This window comes from Megalopta genalis, chromosome 1 (genome assembly GCF_051020955.1).
Source record: "Megalopta genalis isolate 19385.01 chromosome 1, iyMegGena1_principal, whole genome shotgun sequence".
NCBI lineage: Eukaryota > Metazoa > Arthropoda > Insecta > Hymenoptera > Halictidae > Megalopta > Megalopta genalis.
This window is the reverse complement of record NC_135013.1, coordinates 1618266-1631972: the sequence shown is the minus strand read 5'-3', so window position 1 is coordinate 1631972 and position 13707 is coordinate 1618266. Positions and strand designations below refer to the sequence as shown.

General features: G+C 37.5%; 1 protein-coding gene across 12 annotated transcripts in view; it reads right to left on the bottom strand.

The window, feature by feature from the left end:
* Positions 1-13707, bottom strand: part of sls (sallimus) — a 188024-nt gene that overhangs the window by 4363 nt on the left and 169954 nt on the right. For 10 of the 12 annotated variants that reach the window (XM_076528787.1, XM_076528778.1, XM_076528791.1 and 7 more), the window contains 17 exons: positions 13142-13294; positions 12219-12582; positions 11583-11898; positions 10773-11061; positions 10006-10074; positions 9778-9910; positions 8865-9301; positions 8169-8438; positions 7321-7699; positions 5706-5860; positions 5143-5433; positions 4877-5018; positions 4490-4759; positions 3588-4033; positions 2419-2718; positions 981-1135; positions 754-904 (listed from right to left, as the gene is read on the bottom strand). In XM_076528787.1, coding sequence (XP_076384902.1) covers positions 754-904; positions 981-1135; positions 2419-2718; positions 3588-4033; positions 4490-4759; positions 4877-5018; positions 5143-5433; positions 5706-5860; positions 7321-7699; positions 8169-8438; positions 8865-9301; positions 9778-9910; positions 10006-10074; positions 10773-11061; positions 11583-11898; positions 12219-12582; positions 13142-13294 — 4320 coding nt within the window. The remainder of the gene's footprint in view (positions 1-753; positions 905-980; positions 1136-2418; positions 2719-3587; positions 4034-4489; positions 4760-4876; positions 5019-5142; positions 5434-5705; positions 5861-7320; positions 7700-8168; positions 8439-8864; positions 9302-9777; positions 9911-10005; positions 10075-10772; positions 11062-11582; positions 11899-12218; positions 12583-13141; positions 13295-13707) is intronic. The other 2 variants (XM_076528759.1, XM_076528762.1) reach the window with 1 other exon arrangement.

Below are 13707 nucleotides of genomic sequence, written 5' to 3'. Positions count from 1 at the left end.
CTTGCGACTGACGATGAATGAAAATGTATACAAAGATCTGCAGTCTGCTTGTAATGGTTGCTCATAAATTACAGATTAGTTAGAAGTATACCGAGACATTAATCTTTGGAAAACGCTGTTATTTTCACGCCATCTGTTATTTCTAACTACTTAAACTATTATCCATTTAAACAAAAAAATATTCAAGTAAGATCTACTACTATTTTAAGCTGTACATGCAAGGGCTGTTCTGTGTTTTTCTATTCTAGCTTAACGATTTTTTACCAAAAGAACGAGTCATTTTTTATGAATATAACAGCTTCAAATCATACAGGGTGTCCCGTAATTATGTTAACAAAATGTTGAAGTCATTTCAAGTAACTTTTCCCTTATAGAAAATGCAATTTGCAGCTTTCCGGGTGTTAACATAATTATGGGACACCCTATACAGTAGTTAGGGTTAGCAAATTAACTAAAAGAAAAAGTTATAAAAAGCATAATAACAATATTCATGAAAAAATCCCTGACGTAGTCCATTTGAGCCCAGAGTTACAAACGTTCCATCGAAATTCTAATTTTGTGGCAGTCGCGTGTAATTGTTAACTATTAATATCGGAACTGATAAAAGGATCGATTTTGGTCTCAACAAAGAGATAATAATAATAATAATAATATACGAACGATATATAATTAATCGTAAGAATTTGAACGGATTTGGGCACGTAGCTGACCTAAAAAAAAAATGCTCGAAAACGAAGAATATTATTATCTTACTGAGCCGTTTGCCCGGCGCGATTGGCTCTTCGGCCACGTAAGGAGGTCCAGTGCCGACGCTGTTCTTCGCTGTTATCCTGAAGTTGTAGGGTACATCTGTCTTCAAGTCTGCCACGATCAAGTGGGTCACCTCGTATTTCGTGGTAGCGATCTGCAAGAAAGAAAATCGACGTAAGCATCGCCCCAGTCGCGAAATTCTTCCGTCCGGAAAATTTCGATCGAACAACCTTCTGCCAAGTCTTCTTCGATTCTTCCTTCATCTCGACGATGTAGTCCGTGATTGGCGTGCCTCCGTCGTTCTCCGGTGGCTGCCATTTTATTGTGAATGATGTCTTCGTCATTCCCGATACTTCTAGCGGTCCTCTCGGTGGTCCTGGTGGTTCTGCAAGTTTATTCGCATTTTTTAAAATTACGCTCACAGTCTCGTAAAGCTTGCATTACTGCAGATTCGATGCATTCAAATATTCTTAGTCTGCGGATTCTACTAATACATCCAGGGAAAAATTACTAGGTTAAATTGCAATTAAAACTGTAATTATATTGTAATTAAAATTGTAATTATATTGTAATTAAAATTGTAGTTATATTGTAATTCAAACTGTAATTATATTGTAATTCAAACTGTAATTATATTGTAATTCAAACTATAATTATATTGTAATTCAAACTGTAATTATATTGTAATTCAAACTATAATTATATTGTAATTCAAACTATAATTATATTGTAATTCAAACTGTAATTATATTGTAATTCAAACTGTAATTGTATTGTAATTCAAACTGTAATGATACTGTTGCATTATTTTCAACTTATTGCAATCATTAAAAGAAGAAAGACCCTTTTAAGTTACTTTTCCATGTTCTCATTATTTTATACGCTATCTAAGAACAAAATACGACGGATGGTTCATCTAAAATAAATTTTACAATACATCATCTGGAACTGTTTATCTGGCGTTCATCGTGACCTCTATCGTACAAATAATATATGTAAAAATTACCGTGCCAATTAATATCGAAGATAAAGTAGAGACCTATTGTCTCGCGCGAACTCAAATAAATCTTTAAGAGTTAATGTTCAACGAATAAAGAAAAAATAACGATTAGGAAGTACCGCAGCGAAGTTGACCCGATAAACAGAAAATACAAAAATATACAGGGTGTCCCAGGTTTTAATGTTCAAACTTTGTCAGTATATTCTATGGCACAAAGTAAGAAAAAAATGTTACGTAAACATAGGTCATATAGAGCTTTATTAAGAAGTTATAACAAAAATTCGTTCAATGAAATGAAAGAGAATAAAAACGAAATTCGCACGGTCATAAATTCGATCTTCGATCGATGTCAATCATGTATTGTCAACGACGGTAGACATTTCGAAATGTATTAATAAACACAGCTTACATAAACACACAGCATGTGCTGATCTATTCAAGCCAATGCTCGCAGTAACAGCAAGTTGATTACTATTCCTATTCTGAATTTTTGTTATAACTTCTTAATAAAGCTCTGTATGACCTATGTTTACATAACATTTTTTTCTTACTTTGTGCCTTAGAATACACTGACAAAGTTTGAACATTAAAACCTGGGACACCCTGTATACAACGCGACGATGATGCCCAGAATGAAAGGAGTATGTATTTTGAAACGATTGTGTTACCGAAGGAAGTCCTCATCTTGACCGTGTCCGATTCCAATGGTTCCGATGCTCCAACAATGTTCCTAGCGATGATCCTGAATATGTACTCCGCGTCTTGCTGCAGCTTGTGGACGCAGAAGCTCTCCACCTCTTTGTCGATGTCGACCACTTTCACCCAGGCCTTGCCGGGCTCGCACTTCTCGATGGTGTACTTCTCGAGCTCGATGCCGCCGTCGTCGGCCGGTGGCCGCCATTCGAGGGTAACACGATCTTGTCTCACTTCTTTGAAGATCACCGGCCCTTGCGGTTTACTTGGTTTGTCTGGAACCGTTCGAGAAGCAAACATGTCATTTATATGTACTTCGAACATCATCCGTTCAATGTTATCTTCGCAGCGATGTGCCGGGCGTTAATATTAACTCTTTGCACTCTGTAAGCTATTTTAACTGTAAATATAAAATCATTTTTCTAACTTATAGTGTTTCTATTTTATATGAGAAAATGCATTTTATGCATATGAAATTGACTCTTCGAACTAGAGTCAATATTATATATATATATAATATAGAGTCAATATATAATATTTTATACTATTATAATTTACACTATTTTACACTATTAATAATTTCTTAAATCTAAACTTTGTTAATGTCAAAATTATCTTGTAAGGTGATATAACAAATTTTAGTGGTGCCTCAGAATCACCACTCGAGTGCAAAGGGTTAAAGATCCGCTGCGTAATTATGCCGGTATTATATTAAAATAACATAAAATAATAATATTCATTATTAAAATATTAGAAATAATAATAAATAAATTGTTACAACATCGAAATATTGGAAATAATAATAATAAACTATTACAATATCAAAATATAAGATATTAAAATAATATGAAAAGTACTGAGACAGCAGAAAACCTGAAAAAGTGCTGAAGTTGAAATCTCAAACTCGATTAAATATCTAATTATAATCCTTACTGAAGGGAAAAAGTACTCTTAATCCTTTCACATAAAAATAATAATGGATCCGGGCACATAATATTATGGTATATTTACTCTAAAAAATGACGAAACCACAAAACCCTCTTGAAAGAAAAATTGAAATAATCGTATAAAAAGGAGCGCGAGAAGTATCTCGCCGAACCAGTGGGAATAGTATCGGATTTCCGACTATCTTTTACGGACGTACCGATCACTCGCAGACGCAGATCGACCGAGGAACTGCCAGCTTGATTGGTCGCCTTTGCTGTATAGGTGGCAGTGTCTTCTCTGACAAGAGTCGAAACAGAGATGGTAGAAGTTTTCTCCTCGGCCCGTACGGAGACACGTTTGTCGACGATCTTCTTGCTGTTCTTCGTCCACGTGACTTCCGGTTTCGGGAAACCGGTGGTTCGTATCTCGATCGTCCATTCGGTGTTCACGGGTAAATTCTGGCTAGCGAGCGTCTCGTCGTAACTGATCTCCGGTGGTTCTTGTACTTTAAGCTCGCACGTTGTTTCCGCTGTTCCGACGCTGTTCTTCGCTTTCACCGTGAACGTCGCCGATGAGGCCTCTGTTGTCTCCTGGACGGTGTATTTCGCGACGCGGTTCTCGTACGTGATGCTGCTGTCTGCGAACGTTTCGCCATTTCTCAACCTGGAAGTCGATGGTTTTTGCTGTTCAGTGAATGTTCACGGAAGATATTATAGTAATTATAAGGATATCTTAATAAGGATGTCTACATTCATAGTTAAGAGATTTTGCATGTCGTTAACGTTTCAGTAAAATTTGATATTTTAATAAGTATACCTGCGCCTTATTCAATTAAAAGTACATGTTATAGCGAAGCATATAACGCATTGTTTGTGTCGCAATATTGTTTTGTTTAGCGCATGGTAAAAATAAATAGTAATAAAGGTAAAGGAAGTAAGTAAGAAAAATAATGAGACAAGTGAAAAAACAATAAAAGCAAAAAGAGAATAATATAAAAAATAAATTAATATATAAAATAAGATAAATAATTAAATAAATTAATGTAAAAAATAAACAGCAATTTTAGTGACAATTTCGAAAGAACCTTTGCGTTTATGATCGAAGAGAAATATATGTTACCAAGTAATCTCTGGAGTTGGCGATCCGCCAATGATACAGGAGAGGGTGACAGTCTCGTTTAGTCTCGCAATAACGCTCTTGAGGGGTTCCAGGACGGTTGGCGGTTCTTCTGCCAATGGCTTTGATATTTTGATGTACGGAGAATTTGGCGATGTGTCACCCGGGCCTTCCTCGTTCACGGCTGTCACGCGGAACGTGTACTCCATGTTTGTGGTCAATTTCGTGACCTTGTGCGTGGTCTCCGTTATTGTCTCCGTGATCCTGGTCCATCTGCGAGCGATAATTCATAATTATTTTGTAATCGACGCCGACAATAATAATAAGTAAACACAATAACAATAATAATAATAATAATAAAAAAGTAAACAAAATTGAACGAGTACTCACGAAGTCTTGGTCTTCTCTTGGCGTTCGAGAATGTATTCGACGATAGGCGAATTGCCATCCGAATCCGGTTTCTTCCAGTGAAGCGTGACACTGTCGTCGGTGATTTCCAACGGTTCCGGTGCTCCCGGTGCACTCGGCAGATCTGTGAAACGATCGCACAAATTGAACAATATGCGAAAACTCTTCTCGTCGAACTCTATGCTCTAGCGACGATAGAAACAAAACTCGGCGTTTCTTAATTTCTTAATTTCCGAGAGGATACTCACGCACTATGACGACCGTGATATCGATACTGCTCTCGCCAAGGTGATTCACCAGTTTCAATGTGTAGTCGCCGACGTCTTCCTCTTGGATTTTCCTGATGGTCAGGCTCGCGTATTCCTCGTCCAGCGACGGCACAGTTCGCTTCGACTTTGTAACCACATTGCCGTTCACCGTCCATTCGTCGTTAGGTCTTGGAGTTCCGGTGTAGTTGACAATCACGTCGACGTCCTCGCCTTTCCTCACTTTGTACTTCTTAGGCGTCTCCGGATTGATCTTCGGCGGCGTTTCTACCACTGAAAATTCCGTTCGTTGTTTGTTAGCGAATCGCGGATTTATTTTTATTTTTATGCGAAATAAATAACGTCGTTCAGGTTAATCGTAAGATAGGCAAGTTAGATAAAAATGTCTTCCTTATGTTATTAATTTTAATAAGATATACATGTATAGGGTGAGTCATAAACTCGCGTCCCCTTCCGACGGCCCGATAAAAAAATGATTTGGTCGTGTTTGTCACGAAATTAATGAAACGTCGAGGTGTTACGATTTCAATTATAATATTGCGTACCTTCCACGCGTAATTTCGACGACGTCTTCACGTTGGTGACCACCGCAGTGTATTCCGCGATGTCCTCCACCGTGCATTTTCTAACGATCAGTTTCTTCACGGTGCCCTCGTCGACGATGCTGTATTTCGGCGAATCCTTGAGCACTTCCGATTTTCTGTGAATCCGTTCGTTTACTTTAGAATATCATTGCTATTCTTCGTATCTTTTATACATATATTACGTACAGATGTGCCTATGATATATAGTTCAATTTTATACTTTTAATATGTTAACGAATAAATGATGTCAGCATAGTTTAAATATTGTCTAATAAATGCAGATATTTAATTGGATGTATATTTTCTAGATTTGAAAACATTTGATTGATAATAATATTAAGAAGAAAATTATTTTACCGATTATACTCTTTCTTATAATTCAAGATAAAATAGAAATGATATTATTAAACGGCGAATCTTTAAAATTAAGTGAAAATAAAATAAAAATGCGTAATACCTTGTTAATTAATACGTATTCTTGAACTTGAAAAATATACGCTAAAAATTTGTAATTGTATGAAGATCGGCGGTTGTTATGTTAAATTTAATAATAGTAAAACGATATAGTAATAATAAAACGATGATTACTGTAATATTGTGCATTGTAATATACTATAGAAGCTATCTATAGTAATAAAGCATACGCGGCTCGACCGCTCGGACTCAACACACCGTCCCTACCATACAATAGATTCCGAAAATTACCAAACGACCCCATCTGTACTGCAAGCGTCTTTCCACAAACAAATAAGCGACCGTAGCAATAGTATCTAATTATCCGAGAAGCCGTTATTTCCTGCCTGTAATATTTCCTTCAATGCTGCCTACATCTGGTTGCCAAAATTCCCTCACCGTCACGTATTCCCTTTACCTTCTGCACCACACCAATTACCCAAGGCAATATCTTTTTCCCCAGTCTTATTACCTGCGACGGTCAACCTTCGAGACACGCGGATTCTTCGCGAGATTTACTCGCAGGTACGATTCACACCTGCAAGTGACTGTTAGTTCGGGGCGGTCACCTTTTCCCTTGCTCACAATTTTTTGATCAATTACTCAAAACGACCGCTTCCCTTCCTAGATCCGGAAAACTTAAAAAACATTCAATCCGAGTGTCTCAGTAAAAACTTCACACCCCTAACGAATCTTCTTAAAAAGCAAAACAGACAACGAACGGTCAGATACTAACCAGACACCAACGTGTAAAGACTTCGGTCAAGACTCCGTCGATAGTCTCACCATCAACTCAATTCATTCTAAGCCAAGTACAGTTAGTCACCCTAGCGTTAAAAATTGTTATGTTATGTTAAAATATAGTGTCATTGATATCAGTCATAGGGAATCGCGCAGACTCGGTGTCATATACGATTGAATCGAAGACTTACGACCTCCGTAGATCTAACAGTTCACTGTTCGATTTCACCGGGAAAACGTGATAAAACAGTAATATTACTGTAATACTGTGCATCGTAATATTACTGTAATATTGTGCATTGTAATATTACTGTAATATCATGCACTGTAATATTATATAATATTGCATCATTTTCTCTGTTGCACAATTTTGTTTGCTTACCTGAGCCACGTGACCGGCACATTCTGCGACAGTTCTATGATGAAAACTGCGTCGTTGTTGTACGGTACCAGCGTCACGTCCGGCAGCTTCGTGATGAAGTCGACGCCAGGCTCCTCGACAGTCAGTTTCGCCGATGATGTCTGTTTGCCAACCTCGCAGGAGTAGACGGCCGCGTCTTCCGGTTCGGTGTCGTAGATCTTCAGCCGTTGTCTCTTGCCGTCTATGGACAACTGCACGTGCTCGGAGAACTGTAACTCCTGGCCGTCCTTGAACCACCGTACCAGCGCGTCTCCTTTCGTCAATTCGATCTCGAAAGTTGCCCTCTCGCCTCTCGCTATGGTCACGTCCTGCATCTTCGTAATGATCTCCGGTGGTAATTCTGAAAGAATTCCAGTTAATAAATATACATTCGATGGCTGAATCAAGAATACGTGTACAGGTAGTCCTCCTGTAACACGGTAACCTTTGTACAGTATTGTACGTATTTTTACAGCACCGGATAGCATGATTTTTGTTTAATATATTTAAAAACTCGATTACGTTAAAATAATATATTTATAAATTATATTATATATTACATTATATAGTGTTTTTATATGAAAATATAATTGTTATAATTAAGAGCATATAAATATATATAAATAAAATTTGTAATAAAATAAATTTCTAATAGAAATTAAGTTGCTTATATGGAACTAAAAAAAAAATGTTTGTTTTTAATAAGTTTTCGGAAGTTTTAGAAACTTATCTACCGTGTCACTGGAGGACTACCTGTACCTTGTTTTCGGGAACTGTTTTATTTTTTAATTTTCTTTCTTTTTCCTGCACAGCGAAACGACAGCACTCACCGATAACAGTGACTTCTGCCGTGCATTGTTGGTCCAACAGAGTGCAAGAATATTCTCCCTCGTCGTGCACCGACGTACTTCGGATCAGCAGCTTTCTCACGGTACCATCCTTCACGAATTCCAATTTCTCTTTGCCCGGTCCAAGCGGTTCGCCGTCCTTGAACCATTTTACGTCGGCGGTTTGCGACGTGATCTCGACCTCCAAAATGGCGACGTCGCGTTCCTTCACTTCGCAGTCCTGCAGCTTCTTCACGAACTCTGGCTTCGTCGCTGCGAACACGAATTTCAATTTATAATTATTGCGATTGTAAAATTAATTTCAAGTATTATTGCGGTTCTAAAATTAATCTAAAGTATTATTGGGGTTGTACAATTAATTTCAAGTATTATTGCGATTTTTAAATTAATCTAAAGTATTATCGCGGTTGTGTAAAATTAATTGCAAGTATTATTGCGGTTGTAGAATTAATCTCATTATCACCATAAAAATATCTATAGCAAACGAATGAATGAACGAAAACGATTAATGGAAATTCTCCCCAATTGTTGTTCAGCTTGTAAACAAAAATGGGCAAGTTGGACAAATATTTATATACTTTATTATTTATTATATCATTATATTATATTAATATAACATTTCGGCAGTTAGGGAGACATCGTGCAACGGTTTTAATTTAAATTGAAAATAATGTTTACCTTTCACCGTGACATTGCTGGACGTTGCCTGATCCTTGACGGTGCACTCGTAGGTGCCCTCGTCGGTGGGACTGGTCTTCTTGATCACCAGCTTATGCACGTGTCCCTCCTGAATGATCTCGCGATGATCCATGCCGCTGACTTCTTTGTAATTGTGCCACCATTTCGTCGAGACCGTGTGGGATGTCTCGCAGGTCAGCTCCAGCGTCTTGTACTCGTCGACGACGACTTCTTTTTCCAGCAACTTCGTGAACGTCACTTTGTCGACGTCCACCGTGACTCTGGCGCCATGCGAAGCTTTGCCGACAGGATTGCTGGCGATGCACTTGTAATCGCCGGCGTCCGTCTCCGAGTTGGCGTTCCGAATCTCAAGGACGATGTTCTCGCCGTCGTATGTCTCCGTGACGTTCGGAGACTTCTCCAACGGCATATTGTTCCTGAAGACGATCCGTTCGTAAATGTTTCGAACTGCTGAACTTTTATTCATCGAAAATTGTTCGCTCGCTATTCTACAGTTTTAGAATTATTTCTGATATTTTTATAGCGGCTCGAAGGTCCTTTAAATTAGGCACGTTTACTGTTTTAAGAATTGTTCTTTGTCTTGGTATAATAAAACGTGAAATAGCTCGTCGCGCAATGTTAAATCGAAAAGGTGCTATTTAATATCATAATCCAAGGAAACTCGACGATAATTGTTATTTGTTTCACAAATGATTATTTTTCATTTGTTTCCCAATTAATGGGACAATATTATCAGGACTAAATATTTCCAGCTATTGCAAAACATGTTACAAATGTCATTGAACTACTTTAATTTGACCGTGAACTCTCTTTTATTATTGCAGACTAATAATTTTATTATTTACATTATAGACTGTACGGCAAGCGGAATTATTTAAGTGAGAAATCGTACCTCAACCACGTGACTTCCGGTACAGGATTACCAGTGACCTTGGCGACAAGCTTGAAGGTGCCTTTCTCTGGAACGGTAAGTTCTTGGAACCGTTCCGTGAACAATGGTGGTTCGGGAGCACCGCTTGGTATTTCTGGAAAATATGGTACTTACTCGATATTTCATTCGAACCGAAATCGCAAAAATCCAAATCGAATCGAAGCAAGCAAAAGCGAAAGCGTATCTTACCCTTTGTCACGGTGTAGTGTTCGTACGTGTGCTGTTGAATGTTAATGGACATCGATGGCTTCGCGTTTACTGGAAAAAAGATATTAGCGAAGCATTTTGCGGCATTAATGCAAGCGGTAACGTCGAATTAATTAATAAGTCTAAGAGAACAAATTTATTTTGCGGCGTGACAGAAAAATGTCTAATTAAAGGTTGGTAATCTTTTGATTGTGCAATTTCTAGTTGTACAAAATGAATGATCGATCATTTGACAGTGAAGAGAACCTTTTTTAATTCGAGTTAATACTAAGTTATGAATACTATAGTACATTATATAGTATATTATATAGTATATTATATAATATATTATATAGTACATTGTATCGTACATTGTATAGTATATTATATAGTATATTATATAGTATGTTACATAGTATATTATAAATAGTATGTTATAAATACTATATTATAAATATAGTATTTCAAATATGCTATTTTTTCTCACAAATTATCCGTAGACTGGTCATTGTTTCCAGGAAAATTAAATAAACGTGAATTTAATCCACTCACAGTAAATATACTAAACATTATAATGATATAATTATAAAATATAATTAAATATAATTTATATAATTATATTTATATTTATACAAATGTCCACAGTCTCGTTATAGGATCGAATCACTCATTTTGCATCGAGCAGCTCAAATAGGAAATACAAATGCGTGGCCAGCGTTTGTAGCAAAATGTTAACAAAGATTCAGAACCGAAGACAATAGGATTCTTACTTTCGACTGTGAGCGTGGCTTTCGTCTCGACAGTGCCTAGGTCGTTGGTAGCCACCACCGAATAATCTCCAGTGTCCGACACTTGCGGTTGAATCAGCGTCAACGTATTCACGTGGCCATCTTGTTTCGGCGTCAAGCCTTTCAGCGGTTTGCCGTTCTTGTACCAACTGATCTTGGGCGCCGGATTTCCGACTATTTGAGTCGACAACAATACAGTTTCGCCTTCTCGGACTACAAACGACTGAAGGGGTTCTAGAATCTCCGGCGGCTCTTGTTTGCCGGTCTTCACCTGCACGAAGTATTATTATAAAAAATATGTACTTGGAATTTGATTAGAAATGGCGGCCATCTTCGATATTTAAGGTTAAATCTGATCTGTAATTTCTGAGCTGCGTAAATTAGAATCTAATGTAAAATATTATAAATATATTAAAAATATATTAGGAATATATTATATATGTATATATGCGATTATAAAGCATATTCCACCGAATTCGTAAAATTGAAGTTATATTACTTATATATATATCATAATATAATATATAAGTTCTTTATTATTATTATTATTATTATTATATATATATATATATATATACATAAGTAACTTATATTAGGTTACTTAAGAAGTTATATTAGAATAATAATAATAATAATAATAATAATAATATATATATATATATATATATATATATATATATATATATATATATATATATATATCATAATATGGTATTAGTATTTTACTAATCCGATAGAATATGCTTTATAATCGCATAGTTTACGATGCATTTCGAGCGAGAATATACAGACCTTCAAAGGAATCTCGATGGTGGCTTCACCTTCCCTGTTCTTGGCAACGATGGTGTACTTCCCTTCTTGCTTCTTCTGCACCTTGGTGATCTTGATAACGCTGCAGTACATGTGCATGTCGCTTTCTGTCGCTACTCTGATGTTCTCTTTGGACGTGATCTGCTTGTCCTTGTAGTACCATGTTATTTCAGGTTCCGGTACCGCGACCAGGCGACACTCCAGGATCACGTCGTCGCCCTCGTTCACGTATTTCGCCTTCGGTTTCCGGGAGAACGTGGGTGGTATTCCTTCCAAGATGTCGGCCAGGGATGATTCTCTGTGAACGTTTATTTATAAGACAATTTATCCAAATGAAATATATATGTAATTATACATATTTACTTTCGGTATCAAGCGAATTTAGCATAGCAGTTTAATTGACAGATCGACTATGGAATTGGTAACAACAGAATATTTTTATTTAGTTGATAATTTGTATTCTAATGTAATATATTATATTACAAATATATAAGTTATATTCTAATATAATATATTGCAAATTTATAATTTATATTCTAATATAATTATAATTTGTGATATAAATTGTGAATATTTAGTTTATAGAACGAAGTAAATGGACTGAATAAATGAACGTACCTCGACAGACTCTTTCTGGACGGTCCAGTGAGATCCGATCCGTGATCAGAAAGTGGCGCCTCAACGATCAATTCCGTAGTACTGGACGCAAATCCAGCAGCATTCTTGGCGACGCAGGTGAAGGTGCCAGCATCTTCGGGGAACACCTCTCGGATGATCAAAGTGGCCACGTTGTCGTCGTCGTAATACATTTGGAAATCGGGAGACGGCTTGATGATCGCGGTTTGCCGGAACCACGTGATCTGCGGCCTCGGCAGACCCTCCACTTGGCACTCGAATTGAATCGTGTAGCCATCCGGCGTGTGTATCGGTTGCAGCTTCTCGATGAACCTCGGCGCCGATGCTTTCTCGCCGGGCGGGGGCTCTGCGTTATTAAAAAGTATTAATTAAAAAGATTATTTATTATAATAATAATAATAATAAAAAAATAAAATAATAATAAAATAATAATAATAAAAAAGAAAGAGTGTGTAGACAAGAATTGCAGAGAAAAAACATTAGACGATATACGAATATTATCCAGTAATATTCGCAATTTAATATTTTTTCATGGACGCGCTATCGCACCTTGAGAATGCGAGTGCATTTTTATTTCTAGATCCTACAGCTAGATTCACTAAAAAACTGTATGCATCAATTTTTCGTTTCGTATTTCCGTTGATAATTTTTCTTTTAGGTTAGTATTAATTTTGTTCTATAAATGGTTAAACATTTACTCGGCTAAAAAATTAGAACTTAATTGTGTTATAAAAAAAATTGTTGATACATTATAGAATTTCTGAACAACGTCTGCACTGTCTGCACACTTTGTGTCGCAACACTTTTCGATCTCTTCGTGGTTTTACGACGCAATTCAACATCGATTTCCACCTAGAAATTCAGCAAACGTTCGAAGGGTCGAACACGAGTGAAAACGAGCTTACTTTCGAACACTGGTAATTTGTCGATCTTCTCGTGCAATTTGCGCTGCAGATAGAGAGTATAGTGCGCTTCGTTCAGAAGATACTGCGCCGGGACCCATCCTTTCTCCTCCGTGAGGTGTTTCTTCACGAACCACCAGTCCTGGTTGGTGTGATCTGCGAGAACGCGACACGCGAGCTATTATTTTCACGAATCGCTGGACGATCTACAGGGTGTCCTATAATTATGTCGACACCCGGAAAAGGGTAATTCCTGAGACAATGCGAAGTAACTTTTTCCATAGCGATAACGCGATCCACAGCTTCGTTCACGAGTTATTAACAAAAACCACTGGCCAATGAGAGGCGAGCTCGGCGCTAGGCGGCCGAGCCAACGAGCGATCGAAGCAGCGACCAATCAGAGAGCGAGTGCGGCCGGCGCAACGCGGCATTGGCCGCGAGAGCGATGCATCAGCCGTGCTCGCCTCTCATTGGTCACTGTTTTTCGTTAATAACTCGTAAACGAAGCCTCGTAGAACGTTACCGCTAAGGAAACGACCTCAGGAATCACCCGCCTCCGGCTGTTGACA